This window comes from Diorhabda carinulata, chromosome 2 (genome assembly GCF_026250575.1).
Source record: "Diorhabda carinulata isolate Delta chromosome 2, icDioCari1.1, whole genome shotgun sequence".
In the NCBI taxonomy this organism is placed as follows: Eukaryota; Metazoa; Arthropoda; class Insecta; order Coleoptera; family Chrysomelidae; genus Diorhabda; species Diorhabda carinulata.
In genome coordinates, this window is record NC_079461.1 from 28,099,910 (window position 1) to 28,127,623 (window position 27,714).

General features: G+C 32.6%; 1 protein-coding gene across 1 annotated transcript; it reads right to left on the bottom strand.

Moving 5' to 3' along the window:
- Nucleotides 1–185: 185 nt before the first annotated feature.
- LOC130904265 (nose resistant to fluoxetine protein 6-like) lies at nucleotides 186–27,714 on the bottom strand. Its single transcript, XM_057816930.1, has 11 exons — nucleotides 27,390–27,714; nucleotides 13,756–13,937; nucleotides 11,548–11,717; nucleotides 11,457–11,476; nucleotides 11,178–11,330; nucleotides 7,992–8,256; nucleotides 5,340–5,720; nucleotides 3,849–4,056; nucleotides 3,594–3,722; nucleotides 2,683–2,898; nucleotides 186–337 (listed from the first exon to the last, which is right to left on the bottom strand). Exons 1-11 carry the CDS (start codon nucleotides 27,712–27,714, stop codon nucleotides 230–232), a joined length of 2,157 nt encoding a protein of 718 aa, XP_057672913.1. The 3' UTR covers nucleotides 186–229.

Here is a 27,714-nt window from a genome sequence, read left to right on the forward strand (position 1 = left end):
GTACACACAGTATCTTTTGATCTTTTTTTTTTCTTCTTGTATCGATTTTTGTTTCCATTCTTTATATATTTGCGTGATAGGTCAATTAAATTTTTTTCACTTGATTTGAAAAAATGTACCCAAGCGTTGAAGTTTAGTTCAAGAAATGAAAAGTCAAATTTTATTATTTTCAAAATAATTTATTCAGAACATACATTATTGGAGATTATTTACAGTTATTCAAAACAAATTAATTGAATAGTATTTTGAGCACGTTAACCACAGGTGCTTCAAACGCTAACGAAATTAGAAATGCGCTCATAAATGATAGTACAAGGTTTCCAAAGTAAATAACTACCTACAACAAGAAATAATCTGTTAGTAAAATATGGGTGTGCTTATTTATAGGCAGTTACAAAGTTTCCTTGTGATCGGGGGTACAAAAACGAAAATGGTGCTAAACAGATTAACCTAAAAGACATACAATTGTCGATAGTTAGCTAACGGTAAGAAAAAATAAATGAAATTATTACAAAAAGTGTTATTGTAAAACTATACGCTAAAATTCACATGTTTCATGATTTTGATCTAGATTTTTTGAATTTGATAATTAATATGTCTTAAAAAGTAATAGTTGGACACATTCATAATTGAATCATGTATTAAATTCGACTAAAACTTATAAAGAAAAGATTATTTTTTCTATTGACATTATTAGAATAAATTATTCCTCTACTCTGTTTAGCTACTCGTTTTCGTTCAGGGATGATGATTTCTTGATATATTTGTCTTATTCTGGTACAGAATACTTCATGATTCCTGGACATAGTTTTACGAACTATATTTTATATTCCAAAAATAAAACATATGAACTTTTTGGTCAAACAAACGATGATATTTTTTGGATAGTGGATGATTATCCATCTAACCTAACCTAACCGAGATACAAATCCCGTAGCACATTATACAAAGATTACGAATTACATACATGGGCTAAGACAGGCAAAAAGTCTTCTGGAAAACTATAAACAGAGTAGATCTGCTGAATGTATCAACCCAAATAAGATCAATCTGCGAATACTAACAGGAGTTCTATCGGAGCACTGTCGCCTCAACAAACATCTGAAGACGCTAAACCTAGCAGATAATGCGGAGTGCAGATTTTGTTGCACAGAAGACGAATCCTTCACATTTTCTCGAAGTGTGAAACACTAAGCAATTCCAGAGCACTACACCTGGGACCGTTTGAAATAGAAGACTAAGATCTCTGGCAATTGAAGCTATTCCACCTTTTAGACTCTTTAAAAGGAATAGGATTAATTGATCAGCTGTTAACACTTGATTCTCCAGTATCGCAACAAGAACGGGGAATACAATGGGTCCTATGGGTCGCAGACATCAAGTCTATATATACATACATACATAATAATGCTTCGAATAACTATTTTGAAAATTGAGCGGTCAACGTCTTCTTATAGAAAAATGCAGTAACGGTCCTGAAAGGGCTTTACAAAAATCTCGGTCTAGAGAAAAACGCACTCGAAAAACTTTGTATCCGAACTAAAAGCACTATGGAAAACAGACAACAACATTCAAGTCGTTTACGTTTTTTCTGTTTCTTTCCATACAAATGACAGTGTAAACGCAAAGTATTTCCAGTGAATTAATCTGTCATAAATCTTTATGATAGACCAAAGTCCTCTGCATCTACGTAAATGAATAGTACATATCCAGAGTTGTCTGTTTGGCAACACCATGAAATAAAAGTTAGGCAATTTCGCACTTAAAGACTCTGGACGGGGAATCCCATTATCGCTTGATTATTTTTTTTTCATGTTTTTTCATTTTCCTGTAAGCGTGAAGGCTTGGTTCAAGTCAACTTGAAAGTCGCTATTGATTCTTTAAGTTCATTCTATAACTGGATTCAAGAATTCCGTAATACAGTATTTGAAAAAAAGTTGCTGAGTCTAGATTGTTTTTAGAGAAAAGTACTTACGAAATTCATTCTCAATTTAAGGAAAGACAAATAGCCAGAAAAAAAGTACAGTTAACAAAGTACAGAATAAACTTTTTTAACACAATGATAAATGGTATGATAGTCGACACTGAATGTCCGTTTGAAGCGCTCAATGAAATATTTTGAACAATTCGGTTTTATTTATGATATAAATTATTCGAAATCTTTGTTAAAAGCATTGTAATACTTAGGGAAGGCGAAAATAGGCTTTCGAACTATATGAAGAACTCAAGCTATTGAAAACCTGTCACTAGACTTTATCAAGGACGTAAAACAACTCAGTCAATACATTTTACTAAATAATTTGAAAGTATATCTAAATGTTTACAATACCAATTAGAATAAAGGTCAATTTATAAATTTTTACGCTCACGCCGACGTTGGCGCCCTCGTTCGCCTTCAGCATAAATTGATCGGATAAATAAAAGTGATTCACAAACACAAACGCCTAGCAACGTTAACTCGATGTAACGCCAACGAAAGCGTCAACGCGGGCGTGAACATAAAAGTTTATAAATTCAACTTAACATTCACAGTTCCAGTCAGTACAGTTTTCGCTGAGAGAATCTTCTCATAGTTAAAATTAATTCAGACCTACTTAAGAAGCACAATGACCCAGGCCGATTATCTACATAATCAAATGAAGCTGAAAAAGCAACTAGTCTAGACTTACTACTGAGACTTACCGCCATGGCTTCATGCATGTGAAGAGGTCCGTCTAAATGGAAACTCGTAAGACACATCAATACTGGATGGATAAGGTAAGCACAATATGTTAATCTGCTAAGAGGTAGAAAGAACTTACAGCTCAGAAAAGAGTTTACAATTCCTCCATATCCAGAACAACAAGCTATAGTAATCCAAGATATGGATAAACCCCATGCGGAGTGCCCCAATGATGCCTGGAAATTGAATAAACATTCTGTCGGTGAAATAAGAGAAATATTAATCAATGGTAAAACCAAATATAAACCGAGCTATCAAGAGGTAATAAGAGATTACTTTCTTCATATTTTCATATAGAGGTAATATAATTTATAGGATAATATCAAATGCAAAGATAATGAGCTTTTTCTAAGGCTACTTTCCCCACATTTACATTTAAAGATGAGATCATTTATTGATAATGTCAAAGGCAAATCCAATATGTTTCTTCTAAGGCTACTTTCTTCCCTTTTACATATAGAGGTGTGATCATTTGTTAATGGTGTCGAAGGCAAAGACAATATGCTTCTTCTAAAGCTACTTTTTTCAGATTTGTATATAGAGATGAGATAATTTAATAGATGTCAGGTTACTTTCTTCACATGCGCTTATATGTGAGACCATTTGTTAGATAATATCAAAGGTGAAGACAATGTAATTCATCTGAGGTTTCTTTTTTTTATATTTGTATATAAAGAAGGATAATTCGTTGATAAGGTCAAAGACATAGAGAAAATGCTCCTTCTTAAGGCTACTTGTATGTAGAAGTCAAAGAAATATGCTTCTTCCAAACTATTTTTGTCAAAATAATCAATTAAGTACATTAAAAATTGTGAATAGAAAAGCGCTTTATTTTATCATACAAACTTGTAAAGATTATATGTAAACTCACGTAAAACGCTGATGTAGGCACAACAAGTCCATCTCGTCCAAGACCGTAGACCAAACTACTTAAACATGCCACGGATAAAACCCATCCTATAGCGATGATAGCGGATGACATTTTTACCTTACAATCCACCTTAAAAATAAAAAACCTCATTTAATAGTAGAATATTACGCAGAAATAAAATTTAAGATTGATACATTTATTACTTCCTTATCCATAACATCTATTATTATTCCTCTATATCACTATATTTATTACCTTGAACATGTAATAACCAGCGAGGATGCCGATAAGATATGGTCCTATTCTCAGCCAAGGTTTATCGTACAGCTGATCAAATAGAGCGAACGGTTCTTCTACTCGTGCCACATAATCCCACTTGGTTGCTATAATAAACGTGGTGATCCATGAAGCACCCAAAAGAATAATTATCAAAGTTCCAGCTGCTTTAACATGTTTAGGTCCTCTAAAAATATTTTTTTATATTCCACTTTATTACTGAAATAGTTTTCAATAATTATATCAAGTTTTAAGCTAGAAACTTTATTTCTATTTTGAAATATTGGTGTGTGTAATTTTTTATTTATGTTAAATATTAAAAGAGTTTGATTCATAACAAGATGATATTTGGAATTGTGGATATTTTAAAAATGAGATAATTAATTTTAAATTCGTAAAGAATGAAAAACTCTTCTACAAATCATTGAACATATGAGAGTAGGAAAACAGGAGGACACATATTTTATTAAAAATGTAGAATGTACAACTACGAAAATCGTTTTTTTTTCAACCTCCGATCGCTCCGTGCAGATGCTACGCGGGCAGAAAAAAGCGGGCATGCGCTATAAGCGACTGAGAAGCTCTCGCACTACACACTTCGCCATTGGTGATATTTAGGCGTCAATCGACGTTGTGCTACAGCCACGTAAACATGTCCGCCAGTATTAATGCTCCCATCAAGTGTGAATTGCAAAGTGTGATTCGTTTTCTACCCGCTGAAGGCCATAGTTCTGCAGAGTTTCATCGGAGAATGAGTCGTGTGTATGGGGAAAACATGAGTGATGGTGTCGAAAGTTTAGAGATGGCCGTAATGATGATGTGTATGATGAAGGGGGCCTAGAACGCGAATCTGTCGTTTCAGATGACCTGGTTCAACAAGTTGACAGAATGATTAAAGAAAACCGCAGATTCACCATTACTGCTTTGTCTACGAAATTTCCAGAAGTTTCAAGGTCTGTTTTGTACTCTATTGATACTGAATGTTAGGCTATATTGGCAGTAACTTTCTTTGAAGAGAGTATTGAAAATCTTGTCCACAAATTTGACAAATGTCTCAATTTCTTCGGTGATTATGTCAAAAAGTAGCCAAGTGTTTACTAATCTTTTGGTAATAAAATTATTGTTTTTTTATGAACTTGTCTTTTATTTATAGCTTATCGGAGGTTGAACGAAAGCTGTCCCTGTATAATGAAGGAAGTGGAAATCATTCAAAGGAGAAAGAAACTTACCAGAAATAAAAATTAGAAAAGAAGAAATTTACACCAACTTTTTTGTAAAAATGCAGTAGAAACATAAAAGTTGCTATAGCAGCGGTGATACAAGCGATAAATACACACCGTTTTTATTAGGGTTGTTCTCATTTCAACCCCCACGGCACTCACATCTCTTGTTCTTGTTCTTCACGATTATTTTCGCTTGTGTCGCCGCTCCACTATTCGTTCATAGTAAGTTCTACTTTCAACTACATACCTGATAGCTATCAACAGCAAAATCGACGCAACAACATAGAATTGCGTGTCATTTGCCATATACCAAGACCAAAGCATACAGAACTGATGTTGAGGATAAAAATTATTAATATACAAAATATTTCTCCACCAATAGTTATCACAACTGATATGATCGATTATAGCAGGAGAAAAAACTGAATTTGAATGTAAATATCTCATTGTGATTTCATTGAGGGTCAAAACGAATAGGTAGGCAGGAGTTAGTCTGAATAATCTGTAAAATATCATCACAACAAAACAGCGAGTACTGGACGTTACTTCTTCAAATAGTCCTGTGGGCTGCACCGATTTTTGTTTTTTTATAAATGAACGGAAGTAAGTTAGAGTAACAAGAAAGCCGCTGAAACATAAAAATATCGTTAAAAATAATAGTGAATGAAAAACGATACCGGGACAATTTATTGTAAGAGTGATTTTTCAATAAAAACATTGTTGTAAAAATTTTATTTTTTAACATAATCTTATTGTTCGTTTTTCAAACACAAGTTTATATCTGCTATCTACATTTATCTAAAATCGCTTTCTAAGAATACGTTTTTTGGAACAGAAACTAATCGGAAGTTAATATGGTGGATGAGGCAATAAATCGTAAGGAAATTGTACTAATTTTTCTGCAACAATTCCGGACAAATGGGCAATTGCCTTTTTGTGAGGAAACAAAAATCTTTCCTCCATCAAACGTGTTTGTTTTTTCTTGAATTCGGCATCTGTGGCCATGTGATCTTATTAGCCGAAAAATATATATAAAAATTCATTTATTTCCGGAGTAGTTGCAGTAAATGACGGTCCCAAACATTCAGCATTATACTTGTTCGTATATCCACAGAGAAAACAAATCATTTCATGGGACTGAGCACTTTCAAAATAGTATTTACGTAGCTTCTCCTCGATTTCTTTGATTGTGTTTCCACGTAAAAAATATTTAAATAACATCAGCAATTCTTATTTTCTCTTATTTTCCCAATATCGAAACAGTTGTCTTCACGTGAGTGTTAAAACTAATCTATATGTTATATTTATGTAAACTTTGAACATCAGAATTTAACAGAAACTAGCAATATAATCACCATAGGCAACAGTTTGAAACCGCTCTCGTATATAACGTAGCTGTCAAAATTTTTGACTATTCTCCTCGACATGGTCACATCTTTCTTTCTCCATTCTCGTTATTACTATATATAGTTATTTTCCTTCTGATAAACATATAAAAGTTGTCAGAGGGCTGGCACTGCAGCTAAGGATTTGGACCAGTCTGGACATAAAATATCACCATCGCCGCAAATTCACTTTTTGTATGTAAAGGTAGAAAGCAATAATTCTCTACAAGACCCGGAGTTATCCTTCTTTGGAGTATTGCTCACACATTTGGAGCTCGGCCCCTAAGCATACCCTTAGGATGCTCGTCTCATAGTTGACCTGAAACTTGGCAGCTTAGAGCATAGAAGAAAGATCATTGACCTGACCCTGTTTTACCGACACTACTACGGCAAATGCTCTTCCGAGCTGTTCAACATAATCCCACCTAGAGCAGTATTTGCAAGACCTATTCGACAGGCAGACGTGTCTTATGAACATCAAGTATGTCTGCAAACGCACAGAACAGGACTCCTTTTTTGGAGAAGTGCAAGTCTGTGGTATCAGCTACCAAGCACGTCTTTACCGAACACTACAATCTACAGAAATTCAAGATCAACATCCACATGCATCTCCATACGGCAGGTACCACTGGAACTACTTCTTATCAATCAACTTCTTATGTAAATCCATTACTCATTACCTTGAAAACCAATCTAGATTCTGTGTCTTTTGAGCTCCAATAGATGAAAAGTTGTAGAAACTGTATAATTCTTTAATAAAGAACGATTCATGAAGTCTAAAGCGCGTTACACACTACCTGATTTGGTCGGGCCGACAGGATAATTTGGTCAGATCAGACGTCATATCAGGTCGAGTGTAGACGTGTCGTCTGACTTTAATCCTGTCGGGTCTTGTCAGACGCAACGCAACGTCTGATTTGGTCAGGTATCCTGTCGGCCCGACCAAATCAGGTAGTTGTAACGCGCTTAACTCCCCCTATCAATAAGGATGCTTCACTTCCTGTCACAATTAAATGCACCTTAGTAACATCCCTAATAATCAGTGAGGATAACTGGATGCATTGATTGCATGCAGGTAGAGATTAAACTACTTGTACAGATTAGAGCACTTTCGTAAAATCCATTGCCGATTCAACTTCTCAGAATCGACATCCGAATATGGATAAAATGAATAAAAATTGGAGTTTTCACAAAAATAACTTCCTAAATTTATTTTAGAAGTATAGGATTTCAATTTGGCAACCACCGATATGGTAGTTCTCAGTTAGTTTGATCTGGCAATTCATCATGAAACGACTGACGTCGCAATTTTAAATTAATGTTCTTCGCTTCTAGAGACACACTTTTGATATAAATTGCGAACAATGAGAATATGAGTAAAAGTTACACATAAACTCAATCTATCTATTAAGTTGAATATGGCAACAATTAATTATCTTTTGGATAGTTTCGACGGTTAGTTTCTTTGAACATTTATAAAAAATATTAGTTTATATAGGTCAGATATTACATACCTAATAAAGAAAAACGTGTCAACTGAAAAAGTAGCGTTGGAAATAGTTTGATACATGAACCCCCTTTCAGTTAGTATCCTCAAATTTTTGTTATCGCTTACAGAAAATATTTCCAGATAACTATGTACTAATATAATCCACGCGATTGAAAGAAATCTCAAACCATGAATACACTGTATAGATTCCAAACATTTTTGTTCGACAGAAAGTATTGTTCTGCTATTCGTTACAGCTGAGAAAGATATCAACAGTTTCATTGGTATAGCTAAAACAGAGTTAATATTTCTTAAAAATGAACAAATATAGCATGCAATTTATATTTTTGATCATTTCTAAATGAATACATATATACGTGTAAACGATTTGCACTGGTATAAAACTTGTAGGTAATTGTAGGTAATTGAAAAGGATCTGAGTTGCATAAAGTACATATTGAGGGAATGTAGTATATATACTTAACTTCATTTTGCAAGGATCAACATAATTCTAATCACGAAGTACAGATACGACATTGTTTATTGTTCTAGTTCCGTTAGTTCTTTCAACGATTTCATATTATTTTTGCCGCCGTGTAAATAAAAAGGAAGAAAGCAAAACCTATTTTTTTGAATTCATACATTTAGTAAATCACGTTGTTTCAAATAAGTGCAAGTAAATCTAAGCTTTTGTCAAAAATTACTCTTGCATAACTGTAGCACGAAACATAACTACTCATATGTCACTTTTGAGCCTATCTGAAAAAATGTAACCTCCTCCAGTTACGTTCGTATATCTTCTTATATGAGTTGAGAATTCATCAAAACCTCTATAAGATTGTCGTCCTATACACTTTTCAAATTACTCCACGTGGTTTGATGCCTTCTGTTTTCTCTAACATGGAGTTAATTCTTTCAAAAATTATATCCATTGATTGTGTGGATGGTTTACAATACGACAATTCAAGTTATCCAATATTAATTACAGAATATATTTAAATAAAGAACAATTGAAACTCGTATATGCAAAAAGCCGGAAAAAAGTTGAAGAAAATTATGTTTACTATTCCTATACATTTAAAGGAAGTAATAGCCAATGTAGGCGTGTTTTACGTTCGTCAAAATGCCAAATTTTTAGTGTACAAATAATAAAAACTGTGAATCATAAGTTTCATCTTCATTTTCACAGGTTTAAATTGTCTTTTTATGGTTGATATATTCTATCATCCTAGAAAATAGCGAGAGAATTCGATTTTTCTTCGACCATATGATTACAAAATTGTATTCACACAGATCAAGTGAGAATCTTCGCATATAAATTTAAATACAAAGTCACATATAAAAGCCGATAAGTTATTTTAAATATATTTGATTGTACAAAAAATTAAAATATCAACCAATCTTTCAATGCAAATATAAGAATTGGAGAATCAACAAAAATTAAGAAACTATTACTGAAAATATAAAAACATCTCAATTTTCTGTTTAACTGGTCTATGATCTGAAAGCAAATGATTATTATACTAGAACTAGAAACGGAATCCGTGTGAGTATGTTAATCATTGATTATTGCTCAATAACAATTATTAAACATCTAGAATCTATTATACAACTCCATAAATATCATGGAAGATAAACGCACAAAAAGTAATAAAAAATTCTTGTAGATTATATTTATAAGAGCTGATAAGTGATCCATCTAAACCCAGGTTATAGTTTACGAAAAGGTTTTATGTTGCTCAACCGATGTTGTTGTCCTTTTATAGAATAAATAATAAATAAATAAATCTACAGAACTATCTGAAGGCCAGGGACTGCTCATGCCCAATAGTTAACAATCCGTAACTTTTACAGGGACAACCTATATAATCTAATAATAATAAAAATAGCGAAAATAGTGAATTTCTCAATCGATTTTTAACAATTTTTGTGTCTCAGTATTATTTTTACGACATTTACCCTCTACCAAATTTTTTGTATCGATTGCCGGAACAATCTGTACGTTAGAGCATAAGCTGCTTTTGATCCAGATCTGTTATAACTACTTGTTCTCCCCTTAGTACTTTTCATTTCTTTATTTTCTTTTAGCAGTTTTGAAGCACCAGGTTGGGGTTAAACCGCCATCAAAGACTCAACTGGTACACCACCATCTCATTGAATTCAATTCCAACAACTTGGAGCTCAATTAGCTGCAGCTTTCCCAGATTTCCGCAGATAAGTCCCAGTTCTTGTCTGAATATATATATAAGCCTGAGTTTTTTTTTATTTATTACTACTTTTTATTCGTTGTTTTCTCTGAGATACCCATCTAATATATCTAAATAAATTTATTATTTGCTGATTTTTTAATTGTTCATATTAATTTTTTTCTGTACTTTAACTTAGTTGGTTAAAATGCTAGAGGATCAGCTTCGATTTCTTCGAAAAAATTGCAAATATAGAAATAGATAATATAAAAAACTAGAAATAGTGAAGTTACTGAATAAGTAAGTTTTTTCCAAATCTTGGAAAATAAAGGGTGATACACGACCAATATAGATTTAAGTGACCTAACTTAATCTATACTCTCAGTAACGAAAGTAACCATTTCTATACAGTTGTAAACAATATGGTTATGAACTTTGTTCTTAAATGTCCCCGAGTTTTATTGTTTTTATAGTTTATTATTTTTACTCGGCTAAAATTTTGCTACAAAACATGCTATTACATCTTTCTCTGACCTAATCTTCTTACCTTTCAAATTAATTTTTATCTATACCAATAATTCTACACAATTTGTACATAATATAACCCCAGATATCTGTATCTTATGCTAAATATATAAGATTCAGTCGTTGTTATTTGAACCTCGGTTAATTAGTTACAATCAAACCATGGCTGATGAAAAGTAAAATTCTCGAGATAAACACGAAATTCGTCCCGCAATATTCTACTACTATCCATGCTATAAACAGGAAATTGTATTTAAATTTTGATTCTACTTCACTAAACTCAAATTCAAACCTTCGGATAGAAAATAAATGAATGTTTTCGGACGAATTAATAGGAAGTTCCTTCGCATTTCACGCGAATCAATTTTGAAGACGTTTGGATACCAATTATTTTGATTCGTATTTCATTTGCTTTTCTTTTTTTATATATAAGATGCAACCAAATTGAATTATGATAATGATATTATTATAAATGATACAGATCGAATAGAAGAACTCACCGCATATTTTTCTATTATTTTTTCCAGACTGGACAACAGTATCCATACTACCGTTCGTGATATTTGTAGTACTGTTATAATTATCATTATTCTCTGTAAGTTGTAATTTGTGACATTTCGCTTCATTTTCTTTAATTGAAGTTCTGTTGTAGTCTATCAACGATGAAATTAATATTAATATGAATATCATTAAACAGCACCCCCTAAAAACAATTAAAAAACACTAGCAAATCTAAGATTAGTTTAGCTTATGCTGATATAAGAAATAAATTCAGTTACCTTCTTCATAAACGTCACCCCTGTATAATTAAATAAATAATTTTTGTATTTGACTCGAAAACTATCAAAAGAAAGTTAGAAGAATACTCACCCTAGAAGGTGAACTTTGAAATCGGACAGTAGGGAATAATCCCCAGGGACCTTTCGAACGCCCACAATATTTACTGAATTTGCTTGATTGCGTTCCAATGCCAGCAAGGATCGCACCCCCTGCACATCGCACGATTGGGGTAGACATTCTCCCACGTTTAATTGCCTGGTCTGAAAAATGTTCAGGAGCTCACGTTATTGTTAGGAAAGTACGAGAATTGGAAACAAATTTCCACACATATTTCAAAGGTTATGAAACGAGGAAACGTTTATATTGGACTAGAAATTAACAACCATTCATCATATCATTTCTATATATCATATTTTGAATATAACTCATTCAAAGCAAACGTTAGTATTAATTTTTTTATAGATAACGGTACCCGAATGAGTTTAAATAAATACATACTAATTTATTGGTAGAAATATTTCACCTTCACGTTTCATTTAAATTTACTCAGTTTATTGATTTTTGTCAATTCAATAAATACATTAATTTTTAGATACTAACTGTTCTATTTTATTGTGATTTTTAACCAAGCAGCGTCACTAAGAAGGGTCAATAGCTTTTGTAACTATTCACCTTCTAAGCTTATTTGGTTATATTTATGAATTTTATGTTTTATGTTTATGAGTAATTGCTAAAATTATATTTACGAAGCACAATTATCAGTTTCAGTTTTTATTGTAGGTAAGATTTTGAAGTTATATGGTGCTAAATCTGGTGCTAAGGTAGAAATGACTGAAACATTTAATGGTGAAAAATGACGAGCCAATTTTGTCGCCTGGCGCTTTTTTATGATGAATAATAAAGTTGGTTTATTTTTAAGTCTTTTACTTCGCATATCCCCCTGCAGGCATTCCAATAGCACTATTGAAGTTTATTTATATATGTACCCATCTTTGCCCGCGTAGGTGTCCTGGTAAAAACAGATCTCTTTGAAAAAGCTAGCACTCTCCTAGACTTGAGCTCACTACACCTGGGAGTGCTTGAAATAGAAGACGAAGATCTCTAGCAATTAAAGGAATCCCACATTCTAGACTTTTTAAAAGGAATGGGATTAATGGATCAGCTATGAAAACTGGGTTCTCCAGTATGGTAGCAAGAAAGGGGGATAAAATAGATCCTTTGGGTCGCAGTGTATACGAGACCCTAAATCTGTATATACATACATAGACTTGAACTTCATAACGACACTAAGTAACTGGGAGGCTTGAACAAGTGTTAGAACCTTGCTCGTGTTAGTTCTGGCCACTCACCGATGACATAATCTGCTGTTTCTTCCTTCTCAATCAACGGCATTTCGGAACGTCAATGAGATGCGTATTAGTTGATCTTTCGTGTCACCAGACATATTTCGTGTCTGTTTAAATAGAGCGGTTGATTAATCAGGCAGAAGGCCTTAAATTGCCCTCTACCAGATGTTTCTATCCATCTACGTTAAGACTGTCTTATAGACAGATCTCTTAGCGATTTGATAGCTATACTTTACTATACTATATTCCCACTAGTAGACAATATATCCTCACAATCAATGACCATGACAATTATGTTCAACTTTGATTTACCAGCTTTTTTAAAGAGAGTTGAGTCACTGGTTTGTAATTGAGAACTCTTAAGTTGTCGTTACAGTCTCAAATTTTATTTCCAGTAATAATTTCGGCAATAAAATCCGGATCTCCATACAAACTGTTACAAGTTATTTATTTTGCAATCAATGAAAAAGCTCGGAATAAATTTGACAATCACTGATTTTCAAATTATTTGTTAAAATGCTGTGGATGAACCCGAACGAGTTTTTAAGCTCTCCACTAAGCTCTAAGATAGTCAATGGCCTGTTAAAATTAATGAGTTTCATGCATATTTTTCTCTGATTTTGAGATCTTCTTCCTGAAATTTTAAAACGCTCATAACACTCATAAACAATCTAATTGTCACTACATTATTAAGATAGACTGATTTTAACATTTTCTAAAATCCTTTGGCCCTTTTTGCATTAAAACAAAGTTAATGTTAATGTTTAAAATCGACGATAAACACTGCGAACCAACAGCGGCTGTACTAAGAAACAGACTCATTAAATACTTCATTTTTGATCACACCTCACGAAACCATTCATATTAGTAAAATTAATTTGCTTTGCTTCTATTCCTTCTGAGTAGCTAAATCGACCCTTCCTCCTTTCCATAAATAAATTTAAATACATACCACAGGAGTACTATTCCTATTTAAGTTGATTCTAATTTTTGACACAAAGAAATTAACGTCAAAAGGTGGTACAACTTCATTCCATTCTTTCTTAGCTAGTTCTTCACACAACGTTTTTGATCCCAACCAATAATCATTTCCGAAAAAAAACTGACCACTATATCTTCCAGAAGCATCGTACACTGCAAAAAAAAGTTTGAATTAGACTTTTTAGAGAAAGTTGGCATCGATAAATATATGGTATATGAAATACCCCATTAATCTAAAAAATTCCCAGCCTACCATTTTCGTTTGAAACAGGATATAATTAAATATTTGTACAAAACTAGGTAGTGCGGTCTATGAGTTCTTGGCATCATATAGTAAATAGACTGCGATCGCAAAAATCTTTATGCACATGTCAGTGACAAATTTCAACAAGTTTTACAGAAAAAGCTCGAACGACCAATTAATTAACTTGTTTTGAAAAAATCTCAAATTGAATTTCAACGAAAGAAGGATTAACCCCAACTAAATACTGAATGGAGGCTGTTTACGATGACTTGAGACCATCTATTCCAATAATTAAAAATTGATCTAAGTTGTTTCTCTGGGGACGTGCTGGAGGTCTTCCAAAATACATTAAATTAGTGGAAGAAATTATTCTAAGTGGTCGGCGTATAAACACAAAAGAAATTTCAGCACAGACCGACATTTCCAAAACAAAAAGTTCTAGGAATCCTACATGAGCATTTGATTATGACAAGGTGGGTATCTCTCATTCTTGGCGCACTACAAAAGCAGCGTTAAGTAGAATGTTGTGAGCGATTTTTTGAGCTTTGTCATGAGAACCAATAAAGGGTGACTTACTAAGGCAGTTGCGTCAAAAAATTATAGAAAAAAGGCGCAGCAAAATCACATTTTTACTCATCGTATTTAAGAATACATGGATCGCATTACGTACTTCTAGAGATTCTCGTATGAGTGCCTAATGAAGTTTATGGTACCCTAGCATACTAGCATAAACGATTATGTTGAAAATAGAGCAAAAAAACCTTTTCTCTTGAGTTAATTTCTTATGAAATACCCCTCGTACATAGAGAGGTGTTACCCAAAACACCATGATTAAGTGACGATGGATACCAGTGGATTGAAGGAAAACCAATCTTCTTAATAATACGTGACAAGAATATATCAACATAATACCATGTCTGCAACCTGCTTGTTATTAAATAAAAGTATATACGTGTCCTTATGAAAATAACAGTAATCGGCAAACATGCAGATTTCGAAAAAATAATGGAATGCTAATGATAACGTAAGACTATGAAATTCTCTTATGGGAAGTATGGGTACTGGTCCTATTTATATGAGGGGTTTAAGAACATTCTACAATGATTACTCACTCCATTTATCACGGAAGTTCTACTTCTCCACAAATTATAATGAGCTAATTTTTATTTTATTCAACGATTGTTTGCAAAAGATGAAACTCTCTTTACAATTCGTAATTTTTTGTATTAACTCAAACCATTGATCATTCGTGGTAAATTACAGAGGATGTCTTATAAGTAACGTTGGTTTTCATATGTAAAAATTCCTAGATTCCAATTTAAACAGACTAGTCTCTAATTCTATGAAAAGTACAATTGCTCTACTTGCTCTGAATCATTCTCTCTATGTTTATTTACAACGCAGTACATTCTTTTGACAAATGTATGGAGTACGATAAATATGAAATTCGTGAATTGTTTAGACATTATTGAAAACAAAAGTTGAACGCCGAACCAAGGGAGCAAAAAATTTGTGCAATTGAAGGGCAAGACTCAATTAATTAGTCAACAGCACACTGTTTAAAAGTGGAGATTAACGCTTGCAGATCGTTCGCGCCCAATTCGTACACCTGGTGGAATATTAAGAAAAGCAGGAAAAAATCAACTTAGTACTAGAACTCAGTGATTATTGCAATCCGTTGGACTTTCTAAAGATCCTATACATCGCCATTTAAAATGTGTGTAAACAACACTTTGCCCGGCCAAAAGATAATCGTTTTATTAGATGCATTATTGCTTGATATGAAATATTGATTTATCTAAACAATCCGAATAAGGAAAATAAGTAGTTGCATAAAGGAAAATCACCAGAACCCGACGCGAAGAGAGATCGAATCGAGCGGAAAGTTTTGTTGTGGGTCTGAGAGAATTATGAGGGTGCATTCCAGAAGATTGAGCTTCCGAAGCTTAGGTATACAGTAGACAGCTGATGCGAATAAATGAGGTTTTATCGGAGAAATATCCAGGTTAGGTTAACTTACAACCACATACTGCGAAAGTTACAATAACCAGTACTTAGCCCGTACTTTGCACATACAGATTACTATTTATTCAAATCCATGAGGAAATTTTGTCGTAGGAAAAACTTTCAATCTAAAAGAGATATTGAAAAGGCAGTGTGATAATTTTTTGCACCAAGCCCAAGGTCTCAAAGAATCATACAATAAGATGGACTATACTTAAATATTAAGGCTTTCTTTATGTATGTTTATTTGATGAAAAAAATGATTACTAGAAACCGAAATTATTTATAATATGAATATTTTCAATGAATAGCAAGAAAACAGCTCTTAAACGCGATCGCAATGTGTCACAGAAAGAAGAATCGTGTTTTTTAGAGCTTTAAGACTTCATTCGATTCCTCTACAGATGTTTTAAATACTCGTGCCTTCAAATCTACGGATTTTTATAAGTAATTTCAAGGGTAGCGCGTGCCTAGACAAGCAAGAGAGAAAGTCAGTATCGCCATATCTTAGCAGCAAGCGGAAATATCCTATTACTTTTGTAAAGAAAGATAGAATCTTCCACGGGCTTCGAGTCTAGACTAGAACCTTCCTCAACCATATAAAACGAGTGCGTCACGCGACGTAAGTCAGTGAGTCGAGTAATCGAAGCGATACGGATGCTGTTTGTAAGGAATTTAATTTGAAGAGATACTAATAAGAATCATAAGTAAAAAATTCGATTATTACACTGAAAAAATAAGAACATTGTCATATTTAAAATCTAAAAGATGCCCTGAAATCAAGTTTTATTATTGCATTAAAAATCGCGAAAAGATCAAAACCTTTCACTGATAGTGATTTCATTAAAGACTGTATGTTGAAAGTTTTCGATATTTCATTTCCATCTCAAAAGTCAATAATTCAAAATATTTCACTCTCAAGAAACACTGTTGCTTCAAGAATTAATGATTTATTTCAAAATTTGGTTCTTCAACTGAAGGAGAAAATTAAGGAATGTATTCATATATTCAAGCCTTTAGAACAAAGTTGAGGATGTGGGAAAATCAGGTAAAAAATCATACTTTGAACCATTTCTCTCATTTAAAATCATTTGGCACAATGAACCAAAAAAATTAAATGAATATTCTCAATTTCTGCAAAATTTGATTACGGAATTCAAGAATCGTTTTGAAGACTTTCACAAAATGAATGAAATGGAACTCCCAATTTTCAACAATCCATTCAATTTTGAAGCTTCACAGGCACCAGTTGATTTGCAAATCGAGTTGGTAGATCTTCAGTCGGACAGAATTTTGAAATAAAAATTTAATGAGATTAACGCTCTTACATTTTAGACACAATATTTCAAGAGTTTGGATAATTACCCAGCCCTCTGCAAAATTGAGTTTGACAACTCTGAGCTAGATGGTTTTTCCAATTCAATATGGTTATTCTCGGAAAATTTACCTGAATAATCTCCAAAGTATTCCGAAAAAAGAAGTTCTTGATACCTTGTAAGCTTCAATTATTCTTTAGCCCACTTTAAAACAACATATATATATAACTGGTGGTATAACATAGCAATACACTAATAAAAGTTAAAATTGTTTTACTATTTGCTGCTCCATCACATCCTTCATAAAGTAGTCCCAGAAACGTTTAAATAACGCATCATCGTGATTAGTTTATATTTTGTAACTTGAGCTTTTTAGATCAGTTACATCTATTTCCGTCCAAGCTTTTCCACCACCAAAAAGTAAACAGGAAAAACAATATAATGTTTTTTTAGCTACAATCACAAATCCAACCATGCTTAAAGCCACCTCTGAATTAATTATCACAAAATGGAAAAATCAAGTACCAATTATTTTTTTACTTGTATGAATCAGTAGAAAAAATATAAAATAGGGAAAGAGCCGCACCTTCTAATGTGACGCAAATATTTAACTGTAAACAGCTATGTGCGTGTAAATGGTAATCATGGTAATAACAAATGCACCAGCCAAAGTGAAAGGATTCCAAATTAAAGTGAATCGAATTAAAATTGGAATTAGGAAATCGAACATTCAACAATTGTAAAAATTAAGTAGAAGTGTGATGTTAACAAAACATATCTAGCAAATCGAAGATATAGACCACAAATAATCATAATCAATCTACACAAAAAACTGATGTTAACTATAAATATCTTTTTGGAAAACATGTCATTGCAGGATTATTGTCTATCTTTTATCTCCGTAATGTTCATTTTTTGGTTAACTACCTATACAAAGTGAGGTTTATGTGTGGAACGCCTCAATTATCTCAGAAACGGCTTGTACGATTTTTAAAAATTTTTCTATGAAGAGTCTTGTCATACGGCCGGTATTAAAGTGGTATTTATATTGTTGTCAGATCTTTCCTTTTTCCGAATATTGTAAAATGTATTACAAAGTTTTCAAAATCGCATGGCTTGTTGAATTGAAGTAAATGGACAACGTTTTGAGCATCTGCTGTAATCGCCTTTACAGTACGTTCTCTAATATTCGTAATTATTCTTCTTAGCAAATTTGGTTTGTCTTTAGTTGTAGCTATAACTCCGAAATTCTGGCATTTAGGTATAGGAATATTACATAAAAAATAATTAGTATTTTTAAGAATTTCTAAGTACACAAAATATATATATATATATATATATATATATATAAATATATATATATAATATATATAAAAATCATACAAGCTGTTTCCGAGATAATTGAGGCGTTTCATACATAATACTCACTTTGTATAATTTTTAAATTGAAAATTTGACTAAAAATAATGCTACGTTAATTCATTTTGTTCAAAGTTATTATTGCTATGCACTGTACTAATGCATACATAACCTTTCTCTACTAATAAATCCTTTTCTGTTTCTTACGTACTTACTCTTCAAGTAAAAATACCACTTGCCTAAGCATAGTACCGGTGTTGCAATAAAAATAAGTTTATGTAATAACCGGTCTAATAAATGTGATGAGATCAATTGCATTTGCCCATTATCGAATAGAAAGTTGAAGCATATTAAAATTCTTAGAAAATGGCAACAAACTGTATCCGTTAGCAAAAAACATAAACTAATTAGAACAGCAGTCAAACAGCGTTAAATGAATGAATCATCCTTAAGCTATGAAGACTGTAATCCATTGAAATATTATTAAAATACTTTGCCATACTTTAAAAAATATTTGCAGTAGAACCATAGTAGAGTGAAAATAAAATCTATTTTATTGAATTGTCAAAATCCAGTGCCTAAAGTGAGGAGTATTAATTTCTGTAGAAACTATCACTTGGATACCTGAACCTTAAGTCATCTACGAATATCTTTATACATGTTGATTGATAACGAACATCTTCATCTTCTTAGATTATATTCTCTTCGTTAATTTATCATTTATACTATTAGGGTAACAGGAAAGTAATATCATTGACGCGAATGTTAAATTGTCATTTTTCAGCTCATTATATAGGTTGAAGTCATGCCAATGCCATGTTAAGGTAATTGTTACCCATTTCTAAATAATTAAACTAGATTAAATTAGAATCTCTTTGCAATTTAAGGTGGATCAACAAGCAATTACCAACGAACATATGCGGCATTTTATGCTTTTCAAGTTTAGCAAGGGTAGCGATGTTTCGTTGACTTCATTAGAAGTTTGAATTGAAGAAATTAGAATTTTGATCTCTCTGATCCCTATCAATTAGGAATACCAACAACTTTGGACAATAACGTGCTAAAGCAGAAGTGAAAGCAAATTTATGATATACAATCAAAGAACTCTCAAACACCCTTATCCAACCCTTGTCACCCATCCAAAAACATTTAAAACAGAATTAAGAAATAAGTAGGGCAGGAGTTTGTACCTCCCATAATCTGTCCGAAAAGAACAAAGCCAACCGATCCATCACTTAACGTATTGCTTTAACGGACCATGTAATACCGTTTTATGATAAACTTGATTAATGGAGATCAAAACTCCGGGTTGACATTCCACAAAGGCGGATCTGTTAAGGCAGATCTTTATTTTGAACAATTGAAACAAACTTAATGCAAGACTGTACTGTGCAAGATGGAAAAAATTGATGAATTGAGGTGAGAGGCACTGTCTTGCTCACTAAACTCGCTCGATATTTCATCCTCGGACTCCCATTTATTTCATACGTTACAAATTTGTGAAAAATTTTAAAATTTAGATGATGTACAAAAAACCATCTCGAGATATTTTGCCCGGAAACGGTCTGGTTTTGAAAGTTTGCACACTAAATGTGCAAAATAGAGTTGATAATGAAGGTAATTACATTACTGATCAAAAATAAAAACTGGTTGAACGATATTAACATTCCAATTTAATTTGATAAATCGATAGTACATTACAATCCCCTTTTATGGATATATATTTAAAAAGTATCTGGATGAGAGAATTAATACTGCACAACAAGATCTATTCTAAAAGAGAAACCTCTCATTAAAATTTGTAGGTCAAACTAAACAAAAATATAAAAGATTATGGAGATACTACAGGAAATGTGTTTTCCATATTGAAAATCTACTTCAAATTGAAATTTTACCTAACATGCATCTATATTGAATTTTATAAAAAGCTGACGGACCATAGAAAGTAAATTTGGGATAAACTGAAATTAAGAAATTGTGAATACAATATTATTATTCTGATAGATCCACATTTACATTGAATAGGGGTTGAACCGTCAAAATTTTACTAATAAGTTACTCAATTTCCTCAACAGATGCAAGTATTCTAGGCAATCATTTTATCAGCCCTATAATTACAGATGCAAACTTAGTAGATGAAAAATATTAAGGATTATTATAGACGAGGTTATTAGGTACTGAGTTTGTATATATCCCAACGTAATGGATCCGAACCATCGTTATGGAGATAGAGAGAACTTTCCAAATAAATGGAATAGATAAAGAGATACTACCTAGCCTGTTAGGTCACGAGACCTTGCACCATTGGTTTATCACAAGAAAAAATTATAAACATTACAACTAACTACAATTGCATGCATAGAAATTGGCGAACTGTAAACTTTTGCCAAATTTGTTAAATATTAAAATTATTGCGGTTGCAACAAAAATTTGCATATGATTCGTTTTTTATACTCTCAATAGTGTTCAAATGGTTCAGTTTAATGCATACTACGAAAATAAGCTTGGTCAGCGAGCTAGACAATTGTATATGACCTGCGCAGCGGTTCGAAAAGTATGCCAGCGTTATGAGTAGACTGGATTCTTTCATAGGCGATCTAGAATAGGCAGAAGGCGATTTATTTTGTCAAGGAGTGACTATTAGTTAGTAAACAGTAAGATGAAAACTGCAAGAAAATAACCTGACCCCTAAAACACCTACACCTAGACCAAAACTTACTTGAGCTCATCGACAAGCACACCTGTATTTTGCACAGGATCATCTGAATTGAACGTTGAAACAATGGGGATCTGTTCGGTTCTCAGATATAGCCAGAATATGCCTCCATGGTAGCAACTGAAGAAGGAAAGTGTACCGAACAATTAGCTGATTGCAACTTCAAAGAGCGGGGTGCTTATGGAGTTGATTCTTACATTATCTGGGGTGCAATTTCTACAGGAGCACGATCCGACCCTGTGTTTATTCGTAGGGGTGACCGTATTCAAGGAAGAAGAGGTATAAAGGCTGATGGATATATCGAGGAGATTTTAGGAATTCATGTGGTCGATTACATTGGATTTACCTTTATGGATGACACCGGCAGTATGGTGCAAGATTACATTGCAGAAGTCGGTTTTCGGGCTATGGAGTGTCCAACATACATTCCTGGCCTAAATCCTATGGAACATTTATGGTATGAAATAAAAAAAATCGAGCTGCACTTAACATCTCACAAGGAACGCACTTGACCTTGAAAAGGAAATCGTTACTGCCCTGCAGAATTCAGCAATTGCTGTATTAAATGCGGAGAAATTGACCACAAAGCTGTTACCTACAAGAATAACGCCCGATGTTCTGTTTGCCTCGACGAAGGCAGCACAAAAAATCAGGACGACATCGCCGAAGGTTGCAGATGTCCTGTCCTAAAAAAAAGCATTTCAGAAGATGGAGAAAAGTCGAATATGAAGATATTACAGATAAACCTCAATCACTGTGAAGCCGGGCATGATTTGCTCTGACAAACCGTGCGAAACCTAAAACCAGATCTTGTGTTGATCTCAGAGTCATATGGAAACCTTGTTAGTAAACCTTGGGAAACGGATAATACCAGTAAAGTTATCATTTGATCATGTTGCATGTTGCAACATTATATTCGTATAATAATAAATAAAGTGAAACTCCTGAAAGTGGTCAGATGTTATTTGAAATCGTTCGAATTGCATTAGTTTACTGAAATTTATAAGATAATTTCCTACATTTCTTAGGAAATACAATTTCACCATCAATATTACATAAACGCAAATTTGTTACTTATAATAAACTTTTAATATTATTATGTAATTATATATAATTATTATTGATTACCATTAAATAATTATTGAAGAATATGACAAATTGAATGGTTACTCAACATTATGCGTGAAAAAATTTAAAAAATAAGGAAAATTACAACCAAATGTTTTTTTAATTATGTTGACTACTCATGGTACTGATCCGTGTTATCTTGAGTATTGAAATAATGTGCATGTCACGAATTAGTGACTCTGGTAATTTTTTAAGTTCATCACCCGTAAGAGCCACAGAACATACCAAAAAGAAGGTCAACTTTTATGTAAATCTCGGCAACAGAAATTTAGTTCTACCAATTACCAATCGTGACGCTAGTGTAATAAAAAAGTGTCATAACTGTCAATGTCAATATGTCATTCGTCATCAAATTCTGAATTCCCGCTACATTTCCCTCTGATTTTGGTACACGGGTAGGTGATATTATGCAGAAATGTAATTTATAATTATGATTTCCTCTTGAAATCGGTTTGCATGAGAATTATATGTTTCTCAGAATTCAGTTGAATTGTAATTTTATATTAAGGAGAATTTGTTGTTGAATTTGTTTAGACGACGAAGGATTTTATTGGAAATAACTGAGAAATTAATTTTTAATTTGTAATTTTCCATTGGATATTTCAGGATGGACTTGAAGGTATGTGACGGAGTAGAGTATAAATGTAAATTATGAGGCTACAATATAAATTTTGTAAAATTACTTATGTGAAAATTATTATCTAGAAAGCGATTTTACAAATTGCAATAGAAAAAATTTGAAGCATAAAGCCATCTCATTTATTCCTATCTCTCATCTGCCTACTTCCATTTATGAAGATCACAGTTATGCTCATGACTGTATACTAAACCGAGAACATCCATATGCTGTAAAAACAGGTTTAGTAGACATTGATATGATCATGGAAGAGCATCAAGTTAATAGTTCAAACCATAACATCTGGCCATTTACCTATAGAAGAGCCAATGAAGTTTTCAAAAAGAAGAATATTTAACTTTCTTGAAAAGAAACGTTTTGAAAGTAACCTAGTTGAGTTGTGCAAGCAGCAAAATGTCAGTTATTTTGCTCGGTACAGATTTTATTTGCAATATAATATTAAATAGAGCAGTGTGCTTAGTTATTTTCAAATACATTAGAGAGAGAAAAATTTTAGGGAATAGAAAAAAAATCAGGCAAATTGATATTCATGAAAAAGGTCCTTTACAACCTTTTACTCAAACTGTGAAAAATTGATTCGCTTTGGTCGTTGTACAGCAACTAAAGAGCTGTGATATTTTTTGTAGAAGGTACTCTACAACCTTTTATCTCAACTGTGATAAATTGATACAGTTTATTCATCGTACTATTAAAGTGATGTGATATTTAATGTATCTCTGGTATCAATATTGTTTGATTTTGTTGGTGGACAGATCGACTTTTACCTTTTAACGTACCTTGATATATAGATATTCATCAACAAACTTTTATGTTCTTTGGTTCACTTGTATTCATAGCAATTAAAATAGAAGAAAAATACTTGACTGCTGTATCTTTTACTTTTTCGGGTTTTTACGAGATGGACTGTACTCCAAGAAGCAGTTTACCCCCAACGAAGGAACCATCATTTGAGTACAATTGGTTTATTTTCTTGTTTTGAATTGTTTATGGATTTTCGATTTTTTGTATAGAATATTTTTTTTACGTCCGTTATAATATTCACGTTCAATATTCATTTCCATTCATGTGATTTCTGAATCGGTCAAAAAGCGTGAAAAAAAGTACAGTATCGGCTCATTCTTTAACGCAATTATAAAATGGTTTTATGAAAATATTGGGCTGTGAACTCTTTCTTTCTCTTGTCAATTCCTTTTTCCGATAAACTGTCACACTTTTATTTCTTGATATTTGTTCAAAAAAATACGTACTGTCTAATTATAAGAAGTGTAGTATTATTATTAGTGATGGAGAGTAATAGTGAAGAAATTTTAAACTGCATACCAGAAGATGTTGTTGAATCGACAACTGCAGCGACTATGAATCCTGAGAAATCCAGGAAACAGTATTTAAAGGAATATAATTCTTTGTGGCGTAATAAAAAAAGGCATAATCAACTTCACAGAAAGAATGTTACTAGCTTACTTTGAAACTAAATCCAAAATGTGAAAGTTTTCAACACTTTGGTCGCCTTAATCAAAACAGAAATGCACCCTAATGGTAAATAAAAATTTGAAAATTGAAAAATAAATCAGTTGGGTATAGGCACGAAAAATCTGAAACATTTGCCCGTGAAGAAATTAATAAGTTTTTGTTGCAAGCTCCAGACGATCATTATCTCATGCATAAGGTATGACAGCAAAAAATTTAAATATAAGCTTAGATATTATTTGTAACATCTTTCAGGTTGCTTCAATATTCGGAATCGCAGGAGCTCTGCGAAAGGAGGGATTATCTAAAATGAACGTGTAACGATATTAATAATACCGGAAATGTTTTAATTACCTGATACAAAAACTCATGTTCAACGTCGTTTTACTGTTAATGGAGAAATACCTGACAATAGATTAAACTTGGTAAACATTTATAAAAAAATATAAAAAGCAACGACCCACACACATCACATTCCTTTTTGCAGTTTATAAATCGAAAATGCATATCGGCGCTCTTCAGAGTCTCTATTAGTGGATTACGGTGGTGATATAATGCAACTAAAGAAGCACGATGGGTGGAAATCCAACACAGTTGTGGATAGTTACGTAGACGACTCGATAAAAAACAAAATGGATTCCGCAGTGAAAATTTTAACGGAAACAACTAGTTCGACTTCAAGCAATATTGTAAATGTTCATGATCCTACCAACAATCCAATAGGTACTAGAACAACCATAGAAGATATTATTTCTTTGAACTCGTGAAATAATGCCAATTCGAGTACCAATAGTAATGTAGCTTCTTCTTAACTTCAAATTAATTATGCTCACAGTTGTACTTTTAATATTACCATTACAAAATAAAAATTGATAAAAGTTTTGTCGAAGTATTTTTTTTCACTCGTAGGAATTGCCAAACCATCCTAGTCGTGAAAAAGAGTATTACTCACTTGTTGCATAAATAACGAGTTTTTGTTAAATCCCAAAATGATAGTACTCTATCATTGTAATGATATAATTGTACTGTTTTATTTTTGGTTATTAATTATATACAAATTATACTGTTCAATTTGTTTATTAGAAAAATCTGTATTTTGTTAGTTCTATATTATAAAAGTGATATTGCAATCATGTCGACTAATTTCCCTTGGTTTAGTTGAAAATATATGTAAATATTATTTTGTAAATAAACGTTTCCAAGTTCTAGAGTGTTTTTTTTATCGTAAACTCAGGAAACTACGAAATCGGAACTGGATGCAAATGAATAACATAGAATAGAGTAGATATCCTTTGTTATAAATTTATATGAACCGCGAAAGTAGATTAGTTCTGCCACCTACCATCGAGGGCACTAGTCTCGAAAATCATCCGCCATATTATTTCCACTGAATAACAACTAAGTATGCATTTCTTCTTAGGGTACATTCTGTGGTAAGAGCTGTGCGTTAGTAGGAAGTGAATATACGCTGACCAGCGTCTAGCATACATAACGGAACATGACAAAACTTTCCTTTCCCATTTTTCCCCGATGGCAAAACTTTGATACATAACGGGATTTGGATCATATTGGAGAAAAAACTGTGGACATTATGTGTGTTTAGATAATTCATTTCAGTTATCCACTAAGCTAACTAAGCACGTACCAAACGTGTGGAGTTGACAACCAGGTACGAATGAATACCTATTATCCTCGTCAAAGAAACAATCAACATGACCAAATTACTTCACAGTTGTTATTGCTGTAAAAACCATTTAAGTCCTGAAGAAATTCAAAACTTTCTAAAAAAGTATTTGCTGTTAAAGTTATATTTAAACAATCTTGCATATGCAATTTTTGATTTGATTTCAGGCTGCTTTAGCTATTGATCTTACACGGGCTTGTGGTTGTTATAAAATACCAAATTGATGACATAAAAGATGTCCATTCCTCCCATTTAATAGAACTACCTGATACTAAAACCTACTTCTTAAAAATTTTACAGTCACGTGAGAATTCTACCAAATGCAAAGTTTCAGACGAGACACGTTTTTTTAAATCACAAGCATAATAAATGGACAAAACTGCTTGTGTGAATAGATAAATTTGGCACCGTTGCAAAAGATTACTGAATACGGAATTGAATAGAGGCCACTTTCTCCGAAGGTCATCTACGACTATTTCAGTTAATGCAGGAAGAGATATTTCAATTTTAAAACGCTTTGGGGCTGGAAATCCAACAATGTGTTAAGCCTGAATACAACAATGCTTTGGAAGCTCAACAAGTTTCCCCGTCAACTTCAACTTCGACCTCGGCTAATGTTTCTATTGCCGATCATGTATTGTAGCGGAACATCCTATCAGGAATTACTTTCAAAATTTGTGGAAATATAACCGTTAATTCTAATTTTAAGTAAAATTTGAAAATCAAATAATGTATATTCCATCCATTTTAATTATGAACTTTATTTTGAATATATAAAAACATCGCATCCGTAGGAAAAGAAGAATGAACGACTCGTGGACCGAAATGTAGTTTTTTCACTTATCGTGAAAATATTTTCAACCAAGAATTTAATATATTACTTTAAAATGAACAATCGTTTTTCAATTTGCCTTGCAGCAGTGAACTGTAATTGTTAAATCTGAGTAATTTAACTTGAAAACGTAAAATTACTTTTCAGTAATTAATTTTTGTATCAGTTTTAAAATACGTGCATAATCCATATCTATTATATAATCGATTGAAACTTACTTTTAATGGCCCAGGTTGTTCCATTGCTAAGCTCTGTCAAATATACCATCATATCACTTTTACACGCATTATTAGTTATCGTTTCGAGCCGATTCCACCATGTATGATGATCATATAATTTAGAAAACCACTGAAACTGAGACACATTCTCGAAATCACTAGTTTCATTGAAATATTGACTTTCGCCATCTGGAACCGGAAATTGTATCCCATTCGATAAATACGACAAATCTGATGAATTGTAAGTAAATTTAGTGGTAGATTGATTTGAATGCACAATTGAACACCATGTCAAAATCAAATAAGATAATATAATTATTGACAT

What these genes read in the sequence shown, in the direction of transcription:
- LOC130904265 (XM_057816930.1), bottom strand. Translation starts at nt 27,714, where the DNA reads ATGTCAATAATTATATTATCTTATTTGATTTTGACATGGTGTTCAATT. An exon ending in AAATAATAGAAAAATATGCG is followed by an intron (nt 8,257 to 11,177) that starts GTGAGTTCTTCT and finishes ACTCTGTTTTAG; the next exon opens with CTATACCAATGAAACTGTTG. An exon ending in TTGCTGTTGATAGCTATCAG is followed by an intron (nt 4,057 to 5,339) that starts GTATGTAGTTGA and finishes AAATATTTTTAG; the next exon opens with AGGACCTAAACATGTTAAAG.